We start from the raw sequence: 24,542 nt of genomic DNA on the forward strand, positions 1-24,542 counted from the left end.
AGACTTGCCTGTTAATTACTGTTCACAGTTCTACTCGTTAGAGGTTCTGCTCTCAGTGACCTAGCCCCTGCAAGGCACAAGTAAAGGACTCATTCTCTAGGCCAGAGGTAGCATCAATAACCAGAATCTTACCCTGAGACCTAAATAAATCAAAGCCAAAGTTTAGATTCCAAATGATGACTCATCCTGATACCCTTTAAAAGAGTTTTCACAGCTTTTTTTTTTAAGTCAGAGCACACCCCCCTTTTTATGTTATAAACTCTTACCCAGAGACACAGAGTATGTAATATAACTGAGGCAGGTGCTGTCAGAGGCCCCCTGCATGTCCCCTCAGCCCCCCTATAGGCCAGCAGCATCCTTCATCTGTGACTCTGACGTGAGCCCCCGACCAGAAGTGTCAGGTAGTTAATGTGCTCTGGAGCAGCTGTAGTCACTGACAGATGGGAACTGATGGATAAATACCCCTGGCAGAAGAACTATACACTGTTGTAATAACCATGTTGTCTGGTTTCTGTGTTTGATGATTTGACATCTGGGACCTTGCCTCTGGAGAGACTGCCCCTCCCAGGGCTGGCTAGCCTTTTCGTAGGGATAGTAAGTCTCACGTGCAAGTGCACTTGTCAGACACAAACCAAACAAGCTAGAGCCCAGACTCCAGCTGCCTCTTGCACACAGGGCTTTTGCAATCTGAGCCCCCAGTCTCCCTGCCCGAATCACCCTGGCCAGGTACCAGGCAAACAGGGACAGCTCCCGTGTCCCAGAGTCTGCCAAAATCTTTCAAGTGAGCCAGTCCTAAGCCTGCTTACCCTGCCTTGCCAGTCCTTTCCCATGAAAGCCACAATGAAGGCTCTTGCCCACATTTTCCCCACACTCCCACTGCCTTGTGACTGACCTTTGTGCTTTCCATGTGGCCCTCCATAGTGTGGCATGCCCTTTCCTCTTGAGATCTGTGAATATACGAGCTACCTTTTCAATGGCAGTCATCCCCTGATCTGTTGGTTTTACCACACCTGAATAATAATGAAACCTACATTTTAAAACATCTGTCTCCCACACTTCTCTAGTGAGTTTGAGCCCCAGATGCCCAAAACACTGATCTGCTCTGGAGCATATCCTTTACTGGCCTCCTTTCCTTCCCTCTCTCATTTTCCCACTTCCCAACTTGTGCTTCCTGGAACCCTCTCCCAAATAAACCACTTCTACTTCCACTCAGATCATCACAGAGCTTGCTGCTGGGGGAACCCAACCTAAGGCAATAACCTATAAAGACAGAGTTTCTCTGATAGAAGCAGGGCGTCCTTCTCCTCCTTCTCAATGGCTCTAGTCCGTCTTTATGGAACCCTAGGGTTCTGTAGAACACAGTTTGGAAACTACATTCTTAAACTATAGTGGTTAATCCCAGGCTCCAAAAAAAATCCAAATAATACTTATCATTATCCTCCCAGCAGTATTTTCAAAGGTTAAAAAACTTATATCTCAAGTTTGCAAGTTTCAAAATTTGTTAACTTTTAAAGAATATAGCAAAAATACCAATAGGAAATGAATATACCTAATGGAACTCTATTTGATTAAAATAAGTAATTTCTCTACCTGAAATCCTAATTTATCTCGAAGTAGTTGCTTGCATATCAGGCACACATTGGTGATCTGGTCTATTGAGATCCATGTCAAACAGCAGTCTTTAAGCGGTATATAAAAGAACATTGTCTTTGATGGAAAGGGAGACTGGGGCGTATGCCAGTGTCTAAGGGCTCACCCACGTTCATGGTTCTTGAAAGGGCTTACACAATCTCACTATTGTATTTCTAATACTTCCAAAATAAACTACTTGAATGTCAATTGCTAATCCTAGTATTTACTCCTCCATCACCTTTATTAGCAATTGGCAATCTCAGGACAGTTGTGAAGTCTGCTTCGTCAAAAAATGATTTGTAATTAGGTCAAGGGTAAGAATTCTTTGGGGTCTGCCTTAAAGTGTGAATCACTCAGAACAGATTGTGTTTCACAAGGTTGTGCTTCTTTCCTAAAGGAAGCCTCTAATTGCAGATAACTATAGGGCACATTTGATAACACTAGGTGGTAAGCTCCTATATTAGTCAGGATTCTTTTGGTTGTAAATGATGGAAAACCAACACAAACTGGTTAAATAAAAGGGGAATTTACCATTGAACAGGCCAAAGCTTCAGGAGTGGCTAGTTCCAAGAGGTCATAGAATGTCTTCCATGTTTACCTTGCTGTTTCTTCACTCTTTGCTGGCTGGTTTTCAGGCAGGCTTTTACCTCATAGTGGCAAACTGGTTACCAACAACTCTAGGCTTATATCCTATCTTCTTAGAAACCTCAACACCAAGAGAATGCCTCTTTGCTGGTTGCTGTAGCAAAAGCCTTGAGACTTAGTCTCATTTGACTAACTCAAGTGCCCACCCTCTGACCAACTGTTATGGCCATGGGGTTGTGATGTTCTGACTGTCCAGCCTGAGTCACATGCCTATCCCTGGAGGAAAGCTGGTCCCCAAAGACCATCCTAGTGCTCTTACCTAAAGAGGGTTGTCCTGGGTGGCAGGCAAGCAAAGACCACAGAGGCTCTCTAAACAGGTATAAGCTCCTTATGGTGAGAGAGTCGGTCTAATAGTGTGTTTTATTCCCTAGACTAATTGCAAGGGTAGTGTCTTGCCTTGGGAGTTCTAATGTCTGTTCTAGACTAACAGTGTGTGAGTGTCATGCTGTGACAAACTGGGTGTGAGATCATGAAAAGGTATCTATATCTCCCAGGTTTCTTCCATAGTCCCTGGGAATAAATAATGCAACCTCTTTACCTTCAACCCATGAATGGATAGAATCTTAGAAGCGAGACACAAAATAGGTGGTGTTTGGGGAGTTCTCTGAAGGCAGATGCTCTGAAATGCAAGTTATTTACAGAGAGAAACTTACTGTTGGATGAGAGGGAAGTAGCCAGTGATTTTATCCCACCTTTGTGGGATGAACCCTGCAGGATCATGTGAAAGTCCCCGCTCCTAAGAGTTGACTCTTGTGCAAGAAGAAAAGCACAGCCACAGCCCTCACTATATTACTGTTTCTTTCCCCGTCCTCAAAAAATTCCTCTAATGACAAGTGGAAACAAGACAGTGATGATGCATTTCCTAGCGGGAGCTGAGTGGCGCCTCTGGACATGCTACTCCCTGGGCTTGAAATGCTCTGTGCCTAGATTGGCATGCGGCTGGCTCTGTTAAGGGGTCTGCCGAAATGTCACCTCTCCAGAGAGGCCTTCCCTGACCATCCTATCTAAAGTCATTCCCCATCCTATCACCATCTGTCGCATCACCTCCTTTTTCTTCATAGCCCTTATTTCTCTTGGAAATTATCATGCGAATTGTCTGTCTCCCTTATTAGAATGTAAGCTCAGGAGAGCAGGGCCATGTCTGTCTTGCTCACTGTGAATCTTCATCATCTTCCACAGTGCCTGGTACATAGTAGCCACTCAGTAAATACTAGATGATGAATGGATGGATGGATGGATGGGCCCCAAATTGCCTTTTGGTTTATGGCTCCTTAGCCCAGAAGGGAATCCACTGTGGTAAAGGTAGAAAAGAAAATCTATCAACACTTGTGTTTAAGAAGCTCATTAGCCACAGCGTTTGTTAACACATCATGGAACCCTGAATGTGAAATCAGAAAGATGAAAAGGAGTAGGAGGCTGCTAAGTCAACAAAGCTAACAACAGCAAGTTTGTTCTTCCAGCATTAGCTGTCCTAGAGGGTCAAGGGAGAGTCCCTGGCCTTGCCATCAGCAGAATTTTAGATGAGGTTGCAGTGTTGCAATTGATTATAGTTACCTAGTTTCCATACAAAAGAGCATTTACAATTCAGCCAAATGGTTATAGCATCTGGAAGAAAATTCTTCATTCTACTCTTTCTACAGCCCCTGATGGCCAGGGAACAAATACCATCAATTCTGAGATTCGTGAAGCAAATCCAAACACTTCATTGGTTGCCTGTAGTTTGGATCAGTGGAGAATTCCATCTGTCAGGGCATTTGCTGCATCATAACAGTTGTTGAATTTTCTTCAGGCAACAGATGAAGAACTCTGTCTACCGGAGTCGGCAATCTCTGAACAGCCCGAGTCCGGGGGAAACGGAGATGGACCTTCTGGTGACTCGGGAGCGACCTCGGCGTGGAATCCGTAACAGCGGATACGACGTAAGTCTCTGGTGGGCCGAGCTGAATACAGCTTTGCTTTGTCCTGAATGCAGAGAGGAGAGAGCATCCTATAATGTTTCAGTTTACTGCATATTAGTGGAATTTTAAAGTGCACTAAAATGGTTTCTGTTTTATTATTCCTTATTACCTATTTTGCAAAGTAAGGCTAATTGGAATGTGTCAGAGTAACAAATTATTGCTCAAAGGAGCTCAGTGTCTAAATTCAATCATTTTATGAATAGTACATTATTGACCTTAAACTCAACAGCAATTCTAAATGTCCTTAATTTTTTTCCCCTTTGTCCTTAGAAACTCAGTAGGAACTATGGCTGTGGGTTAGAATTCATTTGAACATAGGCTTCTTTTAATCCATAGCACCGTTGAGAAGTTGGATTTGTTCCTGATTTCATAACTCCTCAATATGCCATGGAAACAATGAGGTTTCCAACAGAGCGATTTGGTGATTGCATATGATGAAGCACATGCTTATGTGCAGGGATGCTCCAAGCTGTAAAAATGCTTCTAATCCCATCAAACGTCCCCAGATGATGACTTACAATTTGGTGCCTCCTCTCACGTTGTTTACATCCCGTCACATGTAGTTGCTCTCATGAGCTCACATGAACGATACTAGGCTGAGATGTTCAATAATGCTTCATTCTGCCCCAAGATTTCAAATGGCCTTGAATATACTCCTAGGTTTTATGAAAATGTTTCTTTCCCTTTCTCCTAAAATGTTTCTCTAATTACAAATAAAAATTTTTCTGTAACAAGAGTTATGATTCAAATATATCCAGATAAAGTTTTGTTACAATTGTGAGGTTGTAATTTGAAAATGACACTTGATTTCTTAAACATCCGGTGCTAATTTGAAGGCAATAAGATTTCTCCACCCTCAGGACTGGTCATTGTTTGCCACAGAAACTTAAAGTGGGATTTTTTAATGGTCCGATTAAAAACAGAGATATTATACCTAATTTGAATTCTAATTACCTTCCTTACATTTAAACTTGATATTTGTGTTGGTGGTGATACCCTTTTATTTCTCTTTCCTTTTTTATAGAAAACAGTTTGATGGTTTAGTTTTGTAAAATTCCAGATGCTTTGGGCAAATCTTTTTTTCTCCTCCAGATTAAATTATTCAATGTTAAATTTTCTCCTCATACAAATATTTCTTATACTAAACTTGATCATCAATTTGATAATCAGCCTGTGGTTAAAAATAGGGCGTTTGAAATTTTCAATTAATCTCTCCCTACTAACAGTGACTATTCTTCCTGGATGCTTGTAGTTTGGGGAACTTTTTCTTCTGCTCGGGACTATTCTGCTGAGGTATGATAGGATTCTTAATTTATTTCAAGATTTGTATTAATAGATTTCTCGTGAGGTTCTAGACACAGACATTTTTACAGTTTGAGGAAATAGGCCAGAGGTTTCCCTATTAGTCTTGAAAAGAGAACGCTGCAGGGTTTTTTTTTAACCACTGTGCCAGGACTTGCAGTACTCACCTAATACTCTTGGAATGTTGTGTAAAACAGTAGAAGGAGAGGGATGATTTTTTAAAGGAGGTTGCTCACCTCTCACAAACATGTGTAAATATTCCACTTACAGATTACTTTAGGGGAAGCACACTTCATTTCAATAGATATTTTAAAATATACAATTCTTTGAAAAGTTTGTGTGATCACAAAAACATAAGCAAATATAAGTTTCCTTAAGAGAAGATGATCATCTAGGGAACAATTTTAGGAATTTAGACTGTTGATGCTGAGAATGAAATTGTTTCTTGTATCTCCTCCTGAGCCTTTAATCCCATGAGAAGTATTTGCTATCATTTCCTGACTGCACACACCAGACCAGGCCCTATTCTAGTCTTTTTATGTGTATAATCTCATTGAATTTGCAGTCACCAGTCAGGTAGGTGCTCTCACTATGTCCGTTGTACAGATGGGAAACCAAGGCTCCAAGCAGTTACATAATAAGTTTACCCGACTCCAGAGCCCATCCCCTTAACCACCACAATACGACCTGCATGTGCCCTCACAACACTGTACATCTGTCTTCTCATAACATAATATATGCCCTGTATTTCTGATCTCTATAAGATGTCATGTCTCACAAAATTCTTGCAGGGATAACCCACACAAGCAAAAAATGGACCAGCAGATAAAGCAGAAAAATAAGAGTCTTAGTTTTAAACAATGCGTGCATTCGTTTTCTGAATCTTGATTTTCCAAAAGTCCTGAATCACTCCTGGCAAAAGAATCCATTAGCTCAGCAGTGAACAGGTCATTCAGTTGGAAACACGTCATGCTTCCTACTGGGTATGGGGATCTTGAAGCCAGGCCAACATTTCCAAGTCATTTCTGCCAGATTAGGAAGCACCAGAGGGACCAGCTCCTTTTTTTTTTTTTCTTTTGAATTTTTGAATTTTATTTTATTTATTTTTTATACAGCAGGTTCTTATTAGTTATACATTTTATATATATTAGTGTATATATGTCAATCCCAGTCTCCCAATTCATCACACAACTACCACCACTCCCAGCCACTTTCCCCCCTTGGTGTCCATACGTTTGTTCTCTACATCTGTGTCTCAATTTCTGGCCTTCAAACCGGTTCATCTGTACCATTTTTCTAGGTTCCACATATATGTGTTAATATACGATATTTGTTTTTCTCTTTCTGACTTACTTCACTCTGTATGCCAGTCTCTAGATCCATCCACATCTCTACAAATGACCCAATTTCGTTCCTTTTTATGGCTGAGTAATATTCCATTGTATATATGTACCACATTTTCTTTAGCCATTCGTCTGTCGATGGGCATTTAGGTTGCTTCCATGACCTGGCTATTGTAAATAGTGCTGCAATGAACATTGGGGTACATGTGTCTTTTTGAATTATGGTTTTCCCTGGGTATATGCCCAGTAGTGGGATTGCTGGGTCACATGGTAATTCTATTTTTAGTTTTTTAAGGAACCTCCATACTGTTCTCCATAGTGGCTGTATCAATTTACATTCCCACCAATAGTGCAAGAGGGTTCCCTTTTCTCCACACCTTCTCCAGCATTTGTTGTTTGTAGATTTTCTGATGATGGCCATTCTGACCTGTGTGAGGTGATACCTCATTGTAGTTTTGATTTGCATTTCTCTAATAATTCGTGATGTTGAGCAGCTTTTCATGTGCTTCTTGGCCATCTGTATGTCTTCTTTGAAGAAATCTCTATTCAGGTCTTCTGCCCATTTTTAGATTGGGTTGTTTGTTTCTTTAATATTGAGCTGCATGAGCTGTTTATATATTTGGAGGTTAATCCTTTGTCCATTGATTTGTTTGCAAATATTTTCTCCCATTCTGAGGGTTGTCTTTTCATCTTGTTTGTAGTTTCCTTTGCTGTGCAAAAGCTTTGAAGTTTCATTAGGTCCCATTTGTTTATTTTTGTTTTTATTTCCATTACTCTAGGAGGTGGATCAAAAAAGATCTTGCTGTGATTTATGTCAAAGAGTGTTCTTCCTATGTTTTCCTCTAAGAGTTTTATAGTGTCTGGCCTTACATTTAGGTCTCGAATCCATTTTGAGTTTATTTTGTGTATGGTGTTAGGGAGTGTTCTAATTTCATTCTTTTACATGTAGCTGTCCAGTTTTCCCAGCACCACTTATTGAAGAGGCTGTCTTTTCTCCATTGTATATCTTTGCCTCCTTTGTCACAGATTAGCTGACCATAGGTGCGTGGGTTTATCTCTGGGCTTTCTATCTTGTTCCATTGATCTATGTTTCTGTTTTTGTGCCAGTACCATATTGTCTTGATGACTGTGGCTTTGTAGTATAGTCTGAAGTCAGGGAGTCTGATTCCTCCAGCTCTGTTTTTTTCCCTCAAGACTGCTTTGGCTATTCGGGGTCTTTTGTGTCTCCATACAAATTTTAAGATTTTTTTGATCTAGTTCTGTAAAAAATGCCATTGGTAATTTGTTAGGGATTGCACTGAATCTGTAGATTGCTTTGGGAGTATAGTCATTCTCACAATATTTATGCTTCCAATCCAAGTACATGGTATATCTCCCCATCTGTTTGTATCATCTTTAATTTCTTTCATCAGTGTCTTATAGTTTTCTGCATACAGGTCTTTTGTCTCCCTAGGTAGGTTTATTCCGAGGTATTTTATTCTTTTTGTTGCAGTGGTAAATGGGAGTGTTTCCTTAATTTCTCTTTCAGATTTTTCATCATTAGTGTATAGGAATGCAGGAGATTCCTGTGCATTGATTTTATATCCTGCAACTTTACCAAGTTCATTGATTAGCTCCAGTAGTTTTCTGGTGGCATCTTTAGGATTCTCTTTGTATAGTATCATGTCATCTGCAAACAGTGACAGCTTTACTTCTTCTTTTCTGATTTGGATTCCTTTTATTTCTTTTTCTTCTCTGATTGCCGTGGCTAGGACTTCCAAAACCATGTTGAATAATAGTGGTGAGCGTGGACATCCTTGTCTCGTTCCTGATCTTAGAGGAAATGCTTTCATTTTTTCACCATTGAGAATAATGTTTGCTGTGGATTTGTCGTATATGGCCTTTATTATGTTGAGGTAGGTTCCCTCTCTGCCCACTTTCTGGAGAGCTTTTATCATAAATGGGTGTTTAATTTTGTCAGAAGCATTTTCTGCATCTATTGAGATGATCATATGGTTTTTATTCTTCAGTTTGTTAATATGGTGTATCACATTGATTGATTTGCATATATTGAAGAATCCTTACATCCCTGGGATAAATCCCACTTGGTCATGGTGTATGATCCTTTTAATGTGTTGTTGGATTCTGTTTGCTAGTATTTTGTTGAGGATTTTTGCATCTATATTCATCAGTGATATTGGTCTGTAATTTTCTTTTTTTGTAGTATCTTTGTCTGGTTTTGGTATCAGGGTGATGGTGGCCTCATAGAATGAGTTTGGGAGTGTTCCTTCCTCTGCAGTTTTTTGGAAGAGTTTGAGAAGGATGGTTGTTAGCTCTTCTCTAAATGTTTGATAGAATTCACCTGTGAAGCCATCTGGTCCTGGACTTTTGTTTGTTGGAAGATTTTTAATCACAGTTTCAATTTCATTACTTGTGATTGGGCTGTTCATATTTTCTATTTCTTCCTGGTTCAGTCTTGGAAGGTTATACCTTTCTAACAGTTTGTCCATTTCTTCCAGGTTGTCCATTTTATTGCCATAGATTTGCTTGTAGTAGTCTCTTAGGATGCTTTGTATTTCTGCGGTGTCTGTTGTAACTTCTCCTTTTTCATTTCTAATTTTATTGATTTGAGTCCTCTCCCTCCTTTTCTTGATGAGTCTGGCTAATGGTTTATCAGTTTTGTTTATCTTCTCACAGAACCAGCTTTTAGTTTTATTGATCTTTGCTATTGTTTTCTTTGTTACTATTTCATTTATTTCTCCTCTGATCTTTATGATTTCTTTCCTTCTACTAACTTTGGGTTTTGTTTGTTCTTCTTTCTCTAGTTCCTTTAAGTGTAAGCTTAGGTTGTTTATTTGAGATTTTTCTTGTTTCTTGAGGTAGGCTTGTATTGCTCTAAACTTCCTTCTCAGAACTGCTTTTGCTGCATCCCATAGGTTTTGGATCATTGTGTTTTCATTGTAATTTTTCTCTAGGTATTTTTTTATTTCCTCTTTGATTTCCTCAGTGATCTCTTGGTTATTTAGTAACATATTGTTTAGCCTCCATGTGTTTGTGTTTTTACGTTTGTTTCCCTGTAGTTGATTTCTAATCTCATAGCGTCGTGGTCAGAAAAGATGCTTGATATGATTTCAATTTTCTTAAATTTACTGAGGCTTAATTTGTGACCCAAGATGTGATCTATCCTGGAGAAGGTTCCGTGTGCACTTGAGAAGAAAGTGTAATCTGCTGTTTTTGGATGGAATGTCCTATAAATATGAATTAAATCTATCTGGTCTGTTGTGTCATTTAAAGCTGTGTTTCCTTATTAATTTTCTCTTTGGATGATCTGTCTTTGGTGTAATTGAGGTGTTAACGTCCCCCACTATTATTGTGTTACTGTCAATTTCCTCTTTTATAGCTGTTAGCAGTTGCCTTATGTACTGAGGTGCTCCTATGTTGGGTGCATATATATTTATAATTGTTATATCTTCTTCTTGGATTGACCCCTTGATCATTATGTAGTGTCCTTCCTTGTCTCTTGTAACATTCTTTATTTTAAAGTCTATTGTATCTGATATGAGTATTGCTACTCCAGCTTTCTTTTGATTTCCATTTGCATGGAATATCTTTTTCCATCCCCTCACTTTCAGTCTGTATGTGTCCCTAGGTCTGAAGTGGGTCTATTGTAGACAGCATATATATGGGTCTTGTTTTTGTATCCATTCAGTGAGCCTGTGTCTTTTGGCTGGAACATTTAATCCATTCACATTTAAGGTAATTATCAATATGTATGTTCCTATTACCATTTTCTTAATTGTTTTGGGTTTGTTTTTATAGGTCCTTTTCTTCTCTTGTGTTTCCCACTTAGAGAAGTTCCTTTAGCATTTGTTGTAGAGCTGGTTTGGTGGTGCTGAATTCTCTGAGCTTTTGCTTGTCTGTAAAGCTTTTGATTTCTCCTTCGAATCTGAATGAGATCCTTGCCGGCTAGAGTAATCTTGGTTGTAGGTTCTTCCCTTTCATCACTTTAAATATACCATGCCACTCCCTTCTGGCTTGTAGAGTTTCTGCTGAGAAATCAGCTGTTAACTTTATGGGAGTTCCCTTGTATGTTATTTGCCGTTTTTCCTTTGTTGCTTTCAATAATTTTTCTTTGTCTTTAATTTTTGCCACTTTGATTACTATGTGTCTCGGCGTGTTTCTCCTTGGGTTTATCCTGCCTGGGACTCTCTGCACTTCCTGGACTTGGGTGGCTATTTCCTTTCCCATGTTAGGGAAGTTTTCGACTATAATCTCTTCAAATATTTTCTCAGCTCCTTTCTCTCTCTCTTCTTCTGGGACCCCTATAATGCAAATGTTGTTGCATTTAATGTTGTCCCAGAGGTCTCTTAGGCTGTCTTCATTTCTTTTCATTCTTTTTTCTTTATTCTGTTCTGCGGCAGTGAATTCCACCATTCTGTCTTCCAGGTCACTTATCCGTTCTTCTGCCTCAGTTATTCTGCTATTGATTCCTTCTAGTGTAGTTTTCATTTGTTATTGTATCGTTCATCTCTGTTTGTTTGTTCTTTAATTCTTCTAGGTGTTTGTTCTTTAATTCTTCTAGGTCTTTGTTAAACATTTCTTGCATCTTCTCGATCTTTGCCTCCATTCTTTTTCTGAGGTCCTGGATCATCTTCACTATCATTATTCTGAATTCTTTTTCTGGAAGGTTGCCTGTCTCCACTTCAGTTAGTTGTTTTTCTGGGGTTTTATCTTGCTCCTTCATCTGGTACATAGCCCTCTGCCTTTTCATTTTGTCAGTCTTTCTGTGAATGTGGTTTTTGTTCCACAGGCTGCAGGATTGTAGTTCATCTTGCTTCGGCTGTCTTCCCTCTGATGGATGAGGCTATCTAAGAGGTTTGTCTGGACCAGCTCCTTGACATGGTAGAAACAAAAGCACCAGGAGGTTGATTTAAGTGTGAATTTTTCAAAGGTTGCCTGCTTTAGAGTCCCAAAGGAAACACCTGCATGTAAAAACAAACAAATAAATAAACAAATAAGCCAGCAAACACACTCTTCATGGGAAAATCTTAGTCCCAGGACTGATGGCAGCCTGGATTGTTTCAGAATTTTTCCACTGAAGAGGAAAAGTGAGGGCCTACGGAAGAGAGACTCTTAGCTCCAAGGGGATTGGGAATCCCTGTGTTTTGCAGCAAGAATTCTCAACCACTTTGCCACCCTAACAGATAAGGGATGCCACACACTCCTGGCGTTTACTGGGGCTCACTTGGATAGTAACTTTCAGGAGGAGGCACCCCTTTTAGAAGAAGGCATGATTTTAGAAGGATGTCCAAAACTGATCTGTCCTAACAAGGACAGATCATATCTTTAAAGTAACTTTGAAATTACTTGAAATTAATTCCTCCAAGTGCAGAAAGCGGGTAGAAGAGATAATGTCAGCCTAATATTTCAAAACAAAAATAACTATTTCAAATTATTTTTTAAATGTTATTTTCCAAATGAAAGTCATATAGAAAATAATGAAGCAGTGGGGAAAGGAAAAGAAAATGTCCCAAATGTGACTTCTCAGGCAGAATAAAGACCCAACTGTTTTTTCCTACATCAGCCAAATTGTTAACCCCTGTATGTGGATGATGAATCAGTCTTTGCTTCCAAAGGGCGAGTAATAATCAAATCATTCCCCAGAAATAAAAACGCACTTCCTCAACCTTGATTTGCATTTGGACTTCAAAAACCTATGACAGGAATAGGGTCAGCTATGTGCCTTGGCCACGAGAGCGTCTCTGAAACAATTGTTTGAATTATAATGTTGAAAATGAGCGCTGACCTCCCAGAAGTAGAGAACTTTACAAGCATTTTCCTTAGTTTCTCTCCAGCACCTTGTCCGGAATTCCACACCCTGGCGGTGCTCAGACCTTAACAAACATGTGGGCAGTGAGTGAAAATGTTAAGAAGGATGATTGATCCATTGATGCGTCTCAGTAGAGGTGATGTCGAAGGCTCTGATGTAGCCATCACCAGCACTATTACAACCTTGGGGGAAATGTTTTGACATGTTAGCGGAAACCAGATGATTTTACAACTGAAGAGTTTGTAAACCTACAAAAAGGGACGCTACATCAGGCAAGGTTCAGCTGCAGAAAACAGAAAACATTGAGCCATTTTAAACAGACAAAAAAATACTGTAAAGAATTAGGTGCTCCCAAAATTATCAGAGGGCTGGAGGAGTGTTCCAGGAAAGACTGAGAACAGAACCACAGGGCTGGCCCTGCAGAGGGGCCACTGCTTGTGCCCCAAGCAAGAAGGTGAGGGAAGTGGGCTGCCCTGGAACTGCTGACCAGCAGAAAGATGGGCCGTGCCTCATTCCCTTGGTCCAAACCACACACTAGTGCATTTAATTGACAGAACCTAAGTCTCAGTCACAGCCAGTTCCTCCTGGAGGGCCCCAAGTGCATGTTAGCTGTTGGCTTTTGAGCTACAGGAAAGCGTGTAGCAAAGAGGTTGCCAAGGCCTGGTCCAACATTCCTACCGTGGCACGGGGTAAAAGCAAGATAGAGAATTACCAGGCAGAGCAATATTTGGGAAGCATTTGGGGGAACTAGTGGAGGAAAGCATAGCAAAGAGGAAGATGGAAGCACCGCTCAGAGCTCAGTCCCCACCCAGGCTGCAGGCTGGGCGCACTGTATTGTGTGTGATGGGCTGTTTATCTTGCTGGCGTCTCTCGGCTGACAATGAAGCCAGTTTCCTTTGTTCCAGGTGAACAGTGGTTACTGGAAGGAGGCCAAGGGATTGGAACAGTTGTTCTGACGGCTTCCATTTTCAGGGAAATGAAATATGATCTGGAAGGCCCCTGACTGCCTGAGATAGCATACAGCACGTCTGGGGCCTTCTCAGTAAACTCGTAAATCCTATTATTAATGGGAGTCTCTCCTGCTCACCTCCCCCCTCCCTCCCCCAGCATCTTATGGCTTTGGCATGATAGTTAGAGACCAAGGCAAAGCACAAGGATGCCCTGGCACTGCGTGATGTGCCCAGTTAAGGGTACAACCAACTTTTGCTTTCATTGGGAAGCAGATGGTTGGATTTGGGGGTTTTGTCCTTTACCAGAAGCAACCTGCTGTTGCCCTCTGAACTAGATGCCCTGTGTTGGCCCTGACCCCAACACCATCACCTCCTAAACATCCCACCTAGAACTGCCTTACAGATGTCTCCCCATCTCAGCCTTTCATTTCTTTCTCCTGCCTCTGCCAGCTAGTTTAAGCTGCTAATAAGCCTGGCTTGATATGTTATCTCAAGTTAACTTATAGTACATTGTGTTTTAACAGGGGCCTTTAATCCCAGGGAAATATCTGATAATGGGAGATCAGGCTCCCTGGTTGAGGCTGAGGCAGAGGTGGAGGTGTTTGGTGGTGACGTGAGCCTTTTGGTGTAGTCCAGACCTCAGCGGGCTCGTGGCTGCCTGCAAAGATGCTTGTTAATCCCACAAAGATGGAGGCCTCTTGGCAGGTGGAGAGCAGGAAGTAGATTCTCGTTTGCAGATTTTGGGGGTGTAGGGCCAGGTTTCAGGACCGCCTAGTGACCCCACTTGGTGCCAGGCCTCCCCTGCTGAACTTTTCCTCCCGTGCCGGCAGGTTCCCACTGGGCAGGAGACAGACAGCTTCTCTTCCTTAGTGAGCACGCAAGTGCCATCTGCCTGCCTGTTCCCTCTGGTTCCCTGTGCTCTGGACGCTGCCTGCTCCTGCTCTTGGTACCCGCCTACTCATCCTGCCTCTTCTGAGCTCTGAGAACTCTTAGTCTCTTGACTAGGGCAGCCACTTACCGCAGGCCAGCGTGCTCTTGGTATGGACACCTGTAGGGGAAGGGAAGGAAGCAGGATTGGACAGAGTTAAAGGTCGGGCTATGGTACGGGAACTACAAGGCCTCAGCTGACCCCACGGGGAGCTCTGTAGCTCACATGGCCCTGAAGAGCTGTCCCGGGTTTTCGAGAAGCGTCTGGGCTCTTATCCTCTAGCACTGGCCAGTCCCTAGGTGTCCCTGGGAGAGGCAGCTCTCTTTAGCCAAGGACAATTCCCAGCGAGGGAGTTGCCACTGCCGGTTCCCACTAATGCCCGGGGAGAGCAAGGGCGATTCCCAGTTGGCACCTGAGGGCTGGCGGCGTGCCCAGCAGCTCGGGAAGGAGCCCTAGAGTCCTGAGCAGCGTAGCACCATCCACCCCACGCTACTTCCTCCCAACCCTGGTGTTCCTTGGCCCACTGTGGCCCTTGAATTCCTGCAGCAGCCGAAGGCCAGGGGACAAATGACAACACCCCTTGGTAGTTGCTACCGCTTCATTTCCTCTAGCAAACATTTCTCACGTGCAGTGGAACCACTGCATCATACTGCATTTAACATACGCAAATTCAGTAATATAGACCCTGTAAGACAAAGGAAAGAAATTTAAATATTGCAAAAAAAATAGCTTTTGTCTATATTCTGTTCATACCATGCGTTCCAGGTGATCTGTTTCTTTTTACATATTGTTCTGTAAGATGGTACACACAGGCCATGCATGCTGTACCATGTGGACGATTTAAGGACTTTTCAGTGGTTTAACTACATGATTTTTCCCTTCTCTGCTGCCATTGGCATCTAAGCCCCACATGTGACTACCTGTGTGAGACTCTATGGAGAAGAGAAAGGTCGATTAACTAGTGCTTGCCCCGAGGTGCTTTTGCAGACTAGCAGAGGAGACAGGTAGAGACATATGCAGCCGGTTGTGCCAGTGAACTTGGATGGGAACAGGAAGTCTTCCTGAAGGTCTCTTCCTGTCTGTCCCACGGCTGCCAGAGGAAGCCTTCTAAAACACATACCCTTGTTTAAAATCCTTCAGTAGCTCCTCAGGGCTTGGGCATAAGACTCAAACTCTTAAGCTTCCGGCTCAGGACTCATCTGCTCTGGCTGGCCTGGGCATGCCCTTCTGGCTGGCCTGGGCATGCCCTTCTGGCTGATGCTGCTTCTCCGAATCCACCCCTTGGCTCCGGCCCTACATGCCCTTCCCAGACTTGCCCTGTGATTTCACATCTCTGCGTCTTTGCATGTGCTCATCCCTCTGTTCAGGACATCCCTTCCCTCCGGCTTAGTGCAGGCCAAGGTTTCTCAACTTCAGCACTATTGATATTTGGGACTGGATAATTCTTTGTACGGAGGGCTGTCCTGTGCATTGTACGACGGTTAGCAGCACCCTTGGCCTCTACCCACCAGCTGCCAGTAGCACCTCCCAGTTGTGAGAGCCAAAAAATGCCTCCAGACATTGCTGAGTGTACCCTGGGGGCAAACCTGTTCCCAGTTGAGAACTGCCTCTTCAGGCAATGCTTTCAGAACTCGGTTAAACATTATCTCCCCGAGAATCTTTTCCTCGACCCCACGTCTGTGGTCTGACTTAAATGCCGTCCTTCGTGTTCCAGTAGCACCTGGGACTCACCCCGATCAAAGCCCTTACTCCCCATTCTCCCTCTGTGGGTTTATATATATTATTTTCCCCGCTGCCCTCCTCAAGGACGGGAATCATGTCTTATTCATCCTGGGAGCCTCAGCACTCAGAATAAGAACCAGTGCATATTAGATGCCACGTCTCTATTTTTTGAGCAAATGAACAAACAAGTGTCAACCAGAAGTGACTCCGGAGCTGAGACTTGAAAATATGGGGCAGATTTAGCTCTGAGCCAGATAAACAGTTGATTTGACTGGCTTATCAACACTGTAGACAAATGCACGTTACTGTTTGAAGTTCAGTCTAAATGGTGGTTATCAGTTAGGATGCTTTGTCTAAAATAACAGAAAACTGAACCCAACTCAGACTGTCTCTACTCATTAAGGGCATGTATTGGGTACAGTAAATCCGGACCTGGTCTGATTGACGCTCCCGTTCCTTTTTTCTGCATTATGCAGTGCTGTCTCCCTCATGCTTTGGGTTCATCTACAGGTTGATTCCCTCCTGTAGGAAATGGCTGCAGCAGCCTCAGGCCTCGTGTCTACATACTGTGTTGGCCAACGCAAGAGAGAATATCTCTTTTCCCAGCCATGAAACGAAGCTTATGGGTTTTACTCTAACTGAGCCACCGTAGGTCAAGTGCCCACCCCGCCCCTGTATCAATGGGGCGTGGGGAGGAGGGGGCTTATACTGATTGATTTAACCCAGTCAGACCTCAGCAGCAGAGCTGGGACAGGCTTAGTCCCTGCTGGGCCCCCCGCCAGAGCCCCTGTCTGAGACCCAGGGAGAGGAGTGGATGGATGCTGAGGCCATCACAGTACCTGCGACTTGAGGAACATCAATCTTAGGGCCTTTTAAGGGGCAAAACCAGCACAGTCCTCCATGTCACTTGTCCCTCCAGTCTCAGTTGTGGGACAAACACATCTTTGGTTGACCGTCCATAAAGGGAAAGATCAGCATGGCAATAAGCCCATGACCATTTCTCCCTGTGGGCTTGGGGAGTCCTGGCTAGGTTGTGTTTTGGAGGCGGAGTGACCAAGAGGGATTTTGTGAGTCTGTCTGGCTTTTTCAAGAGGTGGGAGGAGGAAGAGCGGATTTGAGTTGGTGGCAGGGAGAGCCTGTTTGGCTACGGATTCGTGTCGGCTCTCAACATTGAGCCTCGGAGTCCCCTTGCTGCCTGCAGGGCCAACTCAGCTAAGAAGATGAGAAGAAGCAGGTGATGACTCGTCTCAAGAGCAAAAAGCAAAACAGCTTCCCACGAGAGAAAGCCATTCTTGTGTGTTTACTTTCAGGTTGATTTCTTAAAAGGTATTAAGTCATTAGTTGACTCTGACTCATGTATTGTTCTCAACATTCACAGTCAGTACTGTGTAATGGTTATGCTCATGGCCTCTGGAGCTAAGCTGGGTTCACCAGCTTGGCCAGACACTGGCAGTGTGAAGCTGGGCTAGTTACTTCACCTACCTGCTTTAGTTTCTCCACCTGGAAAATGGGCATGCAGGTTGAACCTGCCTTATAGGGTTGTTGTGAGGGTTAAATGAATTAATGCGGGTAAAGCACCTAGAAGATGCACAGTGGACGTTAGCTGTTGTACCTGTGGCTAACAGATTCCATGAGGGAGAGAGGGATACTCTTTCTTCTGTTTCTTTTCCATTCTAGCACTTTAGACATCGCAGGACTGCTGTGAATTGTCTCACCCACTGTGATATTGTGATTTATAATAAGAAATAGATCATTTGGTCTTAGTCCATGTTGCTGACCTGGAGCTCCAAAACCCCTTGGGATTTCCTGAGTGATGGGAGCATTAAATGTCCTTTATGTTAATGAGGTGACCTAGAAAGCACCTAAGGATGGGGGCTGGTTGCCAGTGGAGCCCACCATGTGGTTAAGGGTTGGAACTTTCAGTCCCACTCCCACCCCCTGACCTCCAGGAAGGGAAGAGGGGCTAGAGATTGAGTTCAATTGCCAGTGATTAGTCAATCGTGCCTATGTAATGAAGCCTCCATTAAAAACCTAAAAGGACTGGGTTCGGAGAGCTTCCGGGTTGGTGAACACGTGGAGTTTGGGGAGAATGGCACCCTCAGAGAGCATGGAAACTCCTTGCCCTTCCCCATAACTTGCCCTATGCCTCTCTTCCATCTGGCTGTTCCTGATTTATATCTTTTAATAATAAACCAGAAATCTAGTACGTAAAATATTTCTCTGAGTTCTCTGAGCCATTACAGCCGAACCTGAGGAGGGAGTCGTTGGAACCTCCAATCTATAGCTGATTGGTCAGAAGCACAGGTGACAACCTGGACTTGCGACTGGCATCTGAAGTGGCTGGTGGGGTGGGGTGGGGGGCAGTCTGGTGGAACTGAGCTCTTAACCTGTGGAATCTGATGCTCTCTCCAGGTAGAATCAGAATTGAGTTGAACTGTAGGATGCCCAGCTGATGCCCAAGAACTGGATGTGTGGGGAAAAACTCACACAATGGTGATCAGAATTGTACACACTAAAGAGAGGATTGTATTCCTCAAAGAGTGCCTTTCTCCAGCATGATGGGGCTGGAGAAGGGCTTTGTAAATGGTGCCTGAGACCTTCCCCCCGTTGCCCCGACACAGGCCAGACTTCCAAAGATGACCTCTAAGAGCATGCTTTGCCAAACCCGGGGTTGCCAATGGTTCTAACTTGGTAAATGTGACTTGCTCAGTAATTGAATTTCCACTGCTCTGTGGAGGGCAGCAGGTCATGGGGGAGAAAGAGAAGAGGATGGAGCCGGTTCCTGAGAAGCCTGCTTCAGGAAGAAGATGTTTTGCTTTGGGAGCAGTGAGTAAAGCTGAGACTTGTCCATTTGCTGAGGACATTGGACACCTTCTTTTACCCTTGATTGTCCATCCCCATATTTTCAGTGTAATTCTGGGTCACTGTTTGGAAGATGAGAAAGAAAAAGAACATCCCTCTTTCTTTAGAAATCTATGAGAGACCCTGTAAGGTTTTTTTCTACTCACCTGAGACAGAAATAGCATGCTGTTTTCATGTCCCTGTAGCTTGGAAGTGATTGTGGGTCATCCTTTGGAAGGCAATCAGAGTGAAACTTGAAATTTTGCTGAGATTTTTAACAAATTCTTTTTGTACAACCTGTTGCAGAAGAGAAATCATTAACCATTATATTGAACCCCCCTACCTGTTCTGAGGGATACCAATCTCCCTCTATTGTCAGAGAAGGTTTTGAGATGTAGGCTCAGGAGGAAACTGACCCTGTGTCGTGATAGCTCTTCTCCTCACAGGGGAAGTGAAAACTCCCTGAACTTTGGTTTCCACAGTGGCTTTGTAAATGTCTCTGCTTACTCAGTGACAAGCAGCACTTGCAGTGGGGCTGTAATAGCCAGAGCAGACATTGAACGAGAGAAGCAGTAGTTTTGTGTTGCCCAAGGGACCCTGTTGGTGGAGAGAAAGATGGTCATGGAGCCAGATCAGTTCATCATGGCCATATGGCTCAGAGATGTATCTTGCTGAAACCCACACTTGATCTTGGGGCTCTTGCTGTGAAGATGCAGAATTTGCTCACAATCTGTTCTCCATGTTAGATAGAGCTGTGATTGGCACTGAGTTGACAATCAGGGCTTTGGGGCAAATTTTAGAGAGAAACTTCAAATTTTTGTGCTTCAGAAATGAAGTGCCTGGGTGGGGCAAAGTGCTGTTGCATACACTTGTGTGTCCTGGGAAGTATGACCTTGTAAGACATCTGTCCACTTTGGGGCTCATAACTCAAGAAATTCTAGAATAAATGGCTTCCAGAGTCCTTCATCCTTCCTCGTCAATTCCATTCTAGATAAGACTGCCTAACTCATTTTAGACATTTGGAATTGTCTTTTACTGTTAAAGACTTTTGAGCAGAAATTCTCCAGGCTTCTTTTAAGATTGATTTCCATCCATTCATTCATTCAATAAGCATTTATTAAAGTTCTACTATTTGCCATTCTGGGATGCAACAGGACACATGACAAAGTCCCTGCCCTCATGACACTTATATTCCAGCAAGGGGAACAGATAACAAACACGTAAGCCCATAGATATACAGCACAATGTCAGAAATGCTGTGGAGGGACATAAAGCGGGGCAAGGCGATGGAATATTGAATATAGAATATAGAAGAACGTAGAAAATATAGAATATCAGGAGGTGTTCTTCATAGGTTGACCAAAGTAGGGCTCTCTGGGGAAGTGACTTTTGAGCAAGGACCTGAAGTGAGGAAGCCAGCCAGGCTGACCCCCAGGGGAAGAGCATTCTGGGCAGAAGGTATAGCAAGTTGAAGGGCCCAGAGGAAGATGTGTGCTTGAGGAGCTCAGAGAACATCAAGGAGACCATGTAGCAAGATGCCCTTTCTTGGTAAAGGGTCTCAGCTCTGACTCCTTCCCTATATCCCCACATGTCACTATCTGCAAGTCCTATCAGCCCTCTTCCAAAATGCATCTTGAACTCAGCTGCATCGTCTTTGTCTATGACCACCCTAATCCAAGCCCCTGCCATGTCTCTTCTTGTCTGGATTATTGCAAGAGCCTTCTAACTGACCTCCCATAAATTCCAATCACATTTCAACCCTGCTTAAATTTCTTCAACACTTTCCCATTGCCCTTTGAAGACAGTCCAGCCTTCTTACCATGGCCTTCAAGACCCTACATGATCTGGCCCCTGCCTGCCTCTCCAGCCCCATCTCCTGACAGTTGGAGATTCAGCCACATGGTCCGTGTATTTATTAGTCAGCTCGGACTGCCATCACAAAGTACCACAGACCTGATGACTTAAAACAACTGACATTTATTTTCTCACAGTTCTGGAGGCTGGAAGCCTGAGATCAAGGTGTTGTTGGCAGGGTGGCTTCTTTTTGAGGGCCGTGAGGGAAGGATCTGTTCCAGGTCTCTCTCCTTGGCTTCTAGCTGGCCGACTTCTCCCTGTCTTCACATTGCCTTCCCTCTTTACATGTCTGTGTCCAAATTTCCTCTTCTTATAAGGATGACAGTCATATTGAATTAGGGCCCACTCTAATGATCTCATTTTAACTTATCTCTGTAAAGACCCTATCACCAAATACAGTCATAGTTAGGACTTCAACATAGGAATTTGTGGGGTCAGGGTAGGGGTGGGGACACAATTCAGCCCATAACAGTTACTTTTCTCTTCCTCAAATACTGTAAGCTTTTCCCCATCTCAGGACTTTTCATAAGCTTTCCTATGATCTTCACATGGCCACCCCATTTTCCTTCAGGTCTCCATAAATGTCACCTCTTCAGAGAGGCCTTCCCTACCATCCCCATCAAACCAGCTATGACGCCAACCCATGTTGTTTGTTTCATTAAGCCAAATTTATATATGATACCGTGTACGGGTCTTTAGTGTACAATTGGATGGGCTTTGACAAATGTATACACCCTTGTAACCACCAGTGCAATCAAAATGTAGAACATTTTCATCACCTCCGGAAAGTTGCCTCATTTCTCCTTTCAGCCAGTCTTTACCACCACGACCTCAAATGGCAACCACTTTTCTGATATCTACTATCATAGCTTTACCTGTTCTTGAACTTCATATGAATGGAATTATTCAGTATGTACTCTTTTGTGTCTGACTTCTCTTGTTCAAAATTTATCTATGTTTTTGCATGTATCAGTAGTTTATTTTTTTGTTACTGAGTACTATTCCATTGTATGAATATACCACTATTTATCCATCATCCTATTGTTGGACATTTGGGTTGTTTCCAGTTTGGAGCTACTAGAAAAAAACTGCTGTAAACATTTTTGCATATATGTTTTGTGAACATATGTACTGTAGTCTAAATGTGTGTGTCTCCCTAAAATTCAAACTTTGAAATTCTAACCCCCATTTGTTGGTATTAGGAGGTGGGGCCTTGGGAAGGCGATCAGGTCGTGAGTGTGGAATCCATGAATGGGATTAGCGCCCTTATAAAAGAGATTCCCCCAAAGTAACCTCGCCCCTTCCTGTATGTGAGGATACAGTGAGGAGTGTGCATCCTGGAAGAGGGCCCTCACCCAACCACGCTGGCATCCTTGGACTTCCAACCTCCAGGACTGTGAGAAATCAATTTCTGTTGTTTATAACCCACCCAGTTTGTGTTATTTTATTCTGGCTGCCGGAGCAGACTAAGACAATATGTTTTTATTTATCTTGGATAAAGATGTAGGAGTAGAATTTCTGGGTCCCAATGTAGGTGTATGTTTGACTTTTTAAGAAACTACAAACAGGTTTACAAACTATTTGTGCTATTTACCTTCTCATCAGCATTGTGACAGTTCTAATCCTACTCCTCAATCTCACCAACATTTGTGATTAATCTTTTTAATTTTAGCCATTCCAGTGAATGTGAAATGATATAATTTCCCTAATTACTCATGATGTTGAGCACTTCTTCGTACATTTATTGAACATTTATGTACCTTACTTAATGAGGTGTCTATTCAAGCCTTTTGCCCAATTTTTAAATGACGTTGTCATTTTGTTATTTATTTTTAGGAATTCCTTATATATTTTGGATACAAATCCTAATATTTCTCCTGGTTGGTGGCTTGTCTTTTCATTACTTGTCTGATAAAAAAAAAAAAAAAAAAGCTGGTTTTTAATTTTGATGTAGTCTTAGGGCTACAGAATGTGTTCTAGGACCAGGCAATATGATGGGATATTTTCCAGAAAGAAGATAATTAGGGTTCCTAGCAGGGCTACAATTTCCTTCAAGTTTGTTCCCATGGTGTGTCAAAGAGAAGCTGAAGGCACATGAATACTTAGCCACTGTGTGGGCCTTCCTAGGTGTGCGAGACAGGTGTGCTCTTTTAAAGAACGTTGAAAGGATCGCAGATGTTTACTTTGTCCGGTGGGCACCACAAAGCTCAAGCCCAGAGGCCCGTGTGTTCAGGTATGGTGAAGAAATGACCTTAAATTCTTCTAAATTCCTGCGGCCTTTGCTGCTGAGGATACTTAGATTACCAGCTCAGGTCTTTGGTCTCTTTAATCAATAGAAATTGATAAGAGACCAGACTAGGAATTCAGGCAAGGCTTTCTTGGGACTCGCCCTTGTGCAGGAGGGCGTGAAGACAAGAAACATGTGCCTTGCTCACTCCCTGAGGTGGCGGGGGCTGAGCTGGTTCCTTAAATGGGGTGAGGGTGAGGGCGGATCCAATGGGTCAGGCATGAGGTGTAGCTTAGGTGGCCTCCCTACCCCGTTGGTGGTGCTGTGTGCAGGGATCATCCGCAGTACCCTTCTTTTGCTCCTGGCACCTCAGAAATGGTTTGTGTCCCTTTTGTATCTTATTGTTCATCATTTGCCCCAACTGCACATGTGTGTAGTTATTTTTAGTCCCTTATAGTTTCTTTGTATTCTGTTGCTGGAGATGTTTGTCCAGGTGCAAGCACTGCAGCAAAGATTCCCAGGTCTCAGCCTAGCTCACTTACACCTTAAGTATCCAAAATCTTAAATATGGGCATTTCCTCTAACCCAGTAATTCTACTTCTAGGAATTTAACCTAAGGCTAAATTTATGGTTATATGCGAAATTTTAATCACAATATACATATTTCAGCTTTGTTTCTATGGTAAAATATTGGGAGACCACCTAAAATAGTGGATGGCTAAAAATAGGTTGTAGGGACTTCCCTGGTGGCACAGTGGTTAAGAATCCACCTGCCAATGCAGGGGACAAGGGTTCGAGCCCTGGTCCGGGAAGATCCCCCATGCCGCGGAGCAACTAAGCCCGTGTGCCACAACTACTGAGCCTGCGCTCTAGAGCCCGCGAGCCACAGCTACTGAGCCCATGTGCTACAACTGCTGAAAACTGCACGCCTAGAGCCCATGCTCTGCAACAAGAGAAGCCACCACAATGAGAAGCCTGCGCACCGCAATGATGAGTAGCCCCCACTCGCTGCAGCTAGAGAAAGCCCACACGCAGCAGCAAAGACCCAATGTAGCCAAAAATAAGTAAATAAATTAAAATAAATAAATAAATAATTAAATTTTTTAAAAGTAGGTTGAAAACTCAATATAGCAGAATGCTATGAACTCTTTTAAGGTTATTTCCTATAAATACATATTTTTATTGACAGATATTTATTTGTAATATTGTATAAAAGATTTCCAAATATTATATATAATTCCATTATATATATATGTAAATCCATATATATTCATATATATAGGAGGATTTTTATATAATGGGACATTCAATTTATGTATATTTATAAAATA

General features: G+C 42.8%; 1 protein-coding gene across 1 annotated transcript in view; it reads left to right on the forward strand.

The window, feature by feature from the left end:
* Positions 1 to 24,542, forward strand: part of KIAA1549L (KIAA1549 like) — a 209,592-nt gene that overhangs the window by 150,100 nt on the left and 34,950 nt on the right. Inside the window, exon 17 of the mRNA XM_059929938.1 lies at positions 4,067 to 4,196. Coding sequence (XP_059785921.1) covers positions 4,067 to 4,196 — 130 coding nt within the window. The remainder of the gene's footprint in view (positions 1 to 4,066; positions 4,197 to 24,542) is intronic.

The sequence above is a fragment of the Balaenoptera ricei genome, chromosome 8 (genome assembly GCF_028023285.1).
Source record: "Balaenoptera ricei isolate mBalRic1 chromosome 8, mBalRic1.hap2, whole genome shotgun sequence".
In the NCBI taxonomy this organism is placed as follows: Eukaryota; Metazoa; Chordata; class Mammalia; order Artiodactyla; family Balaenopteridae; genus Balaenoptera; species Balaenoptera ricei.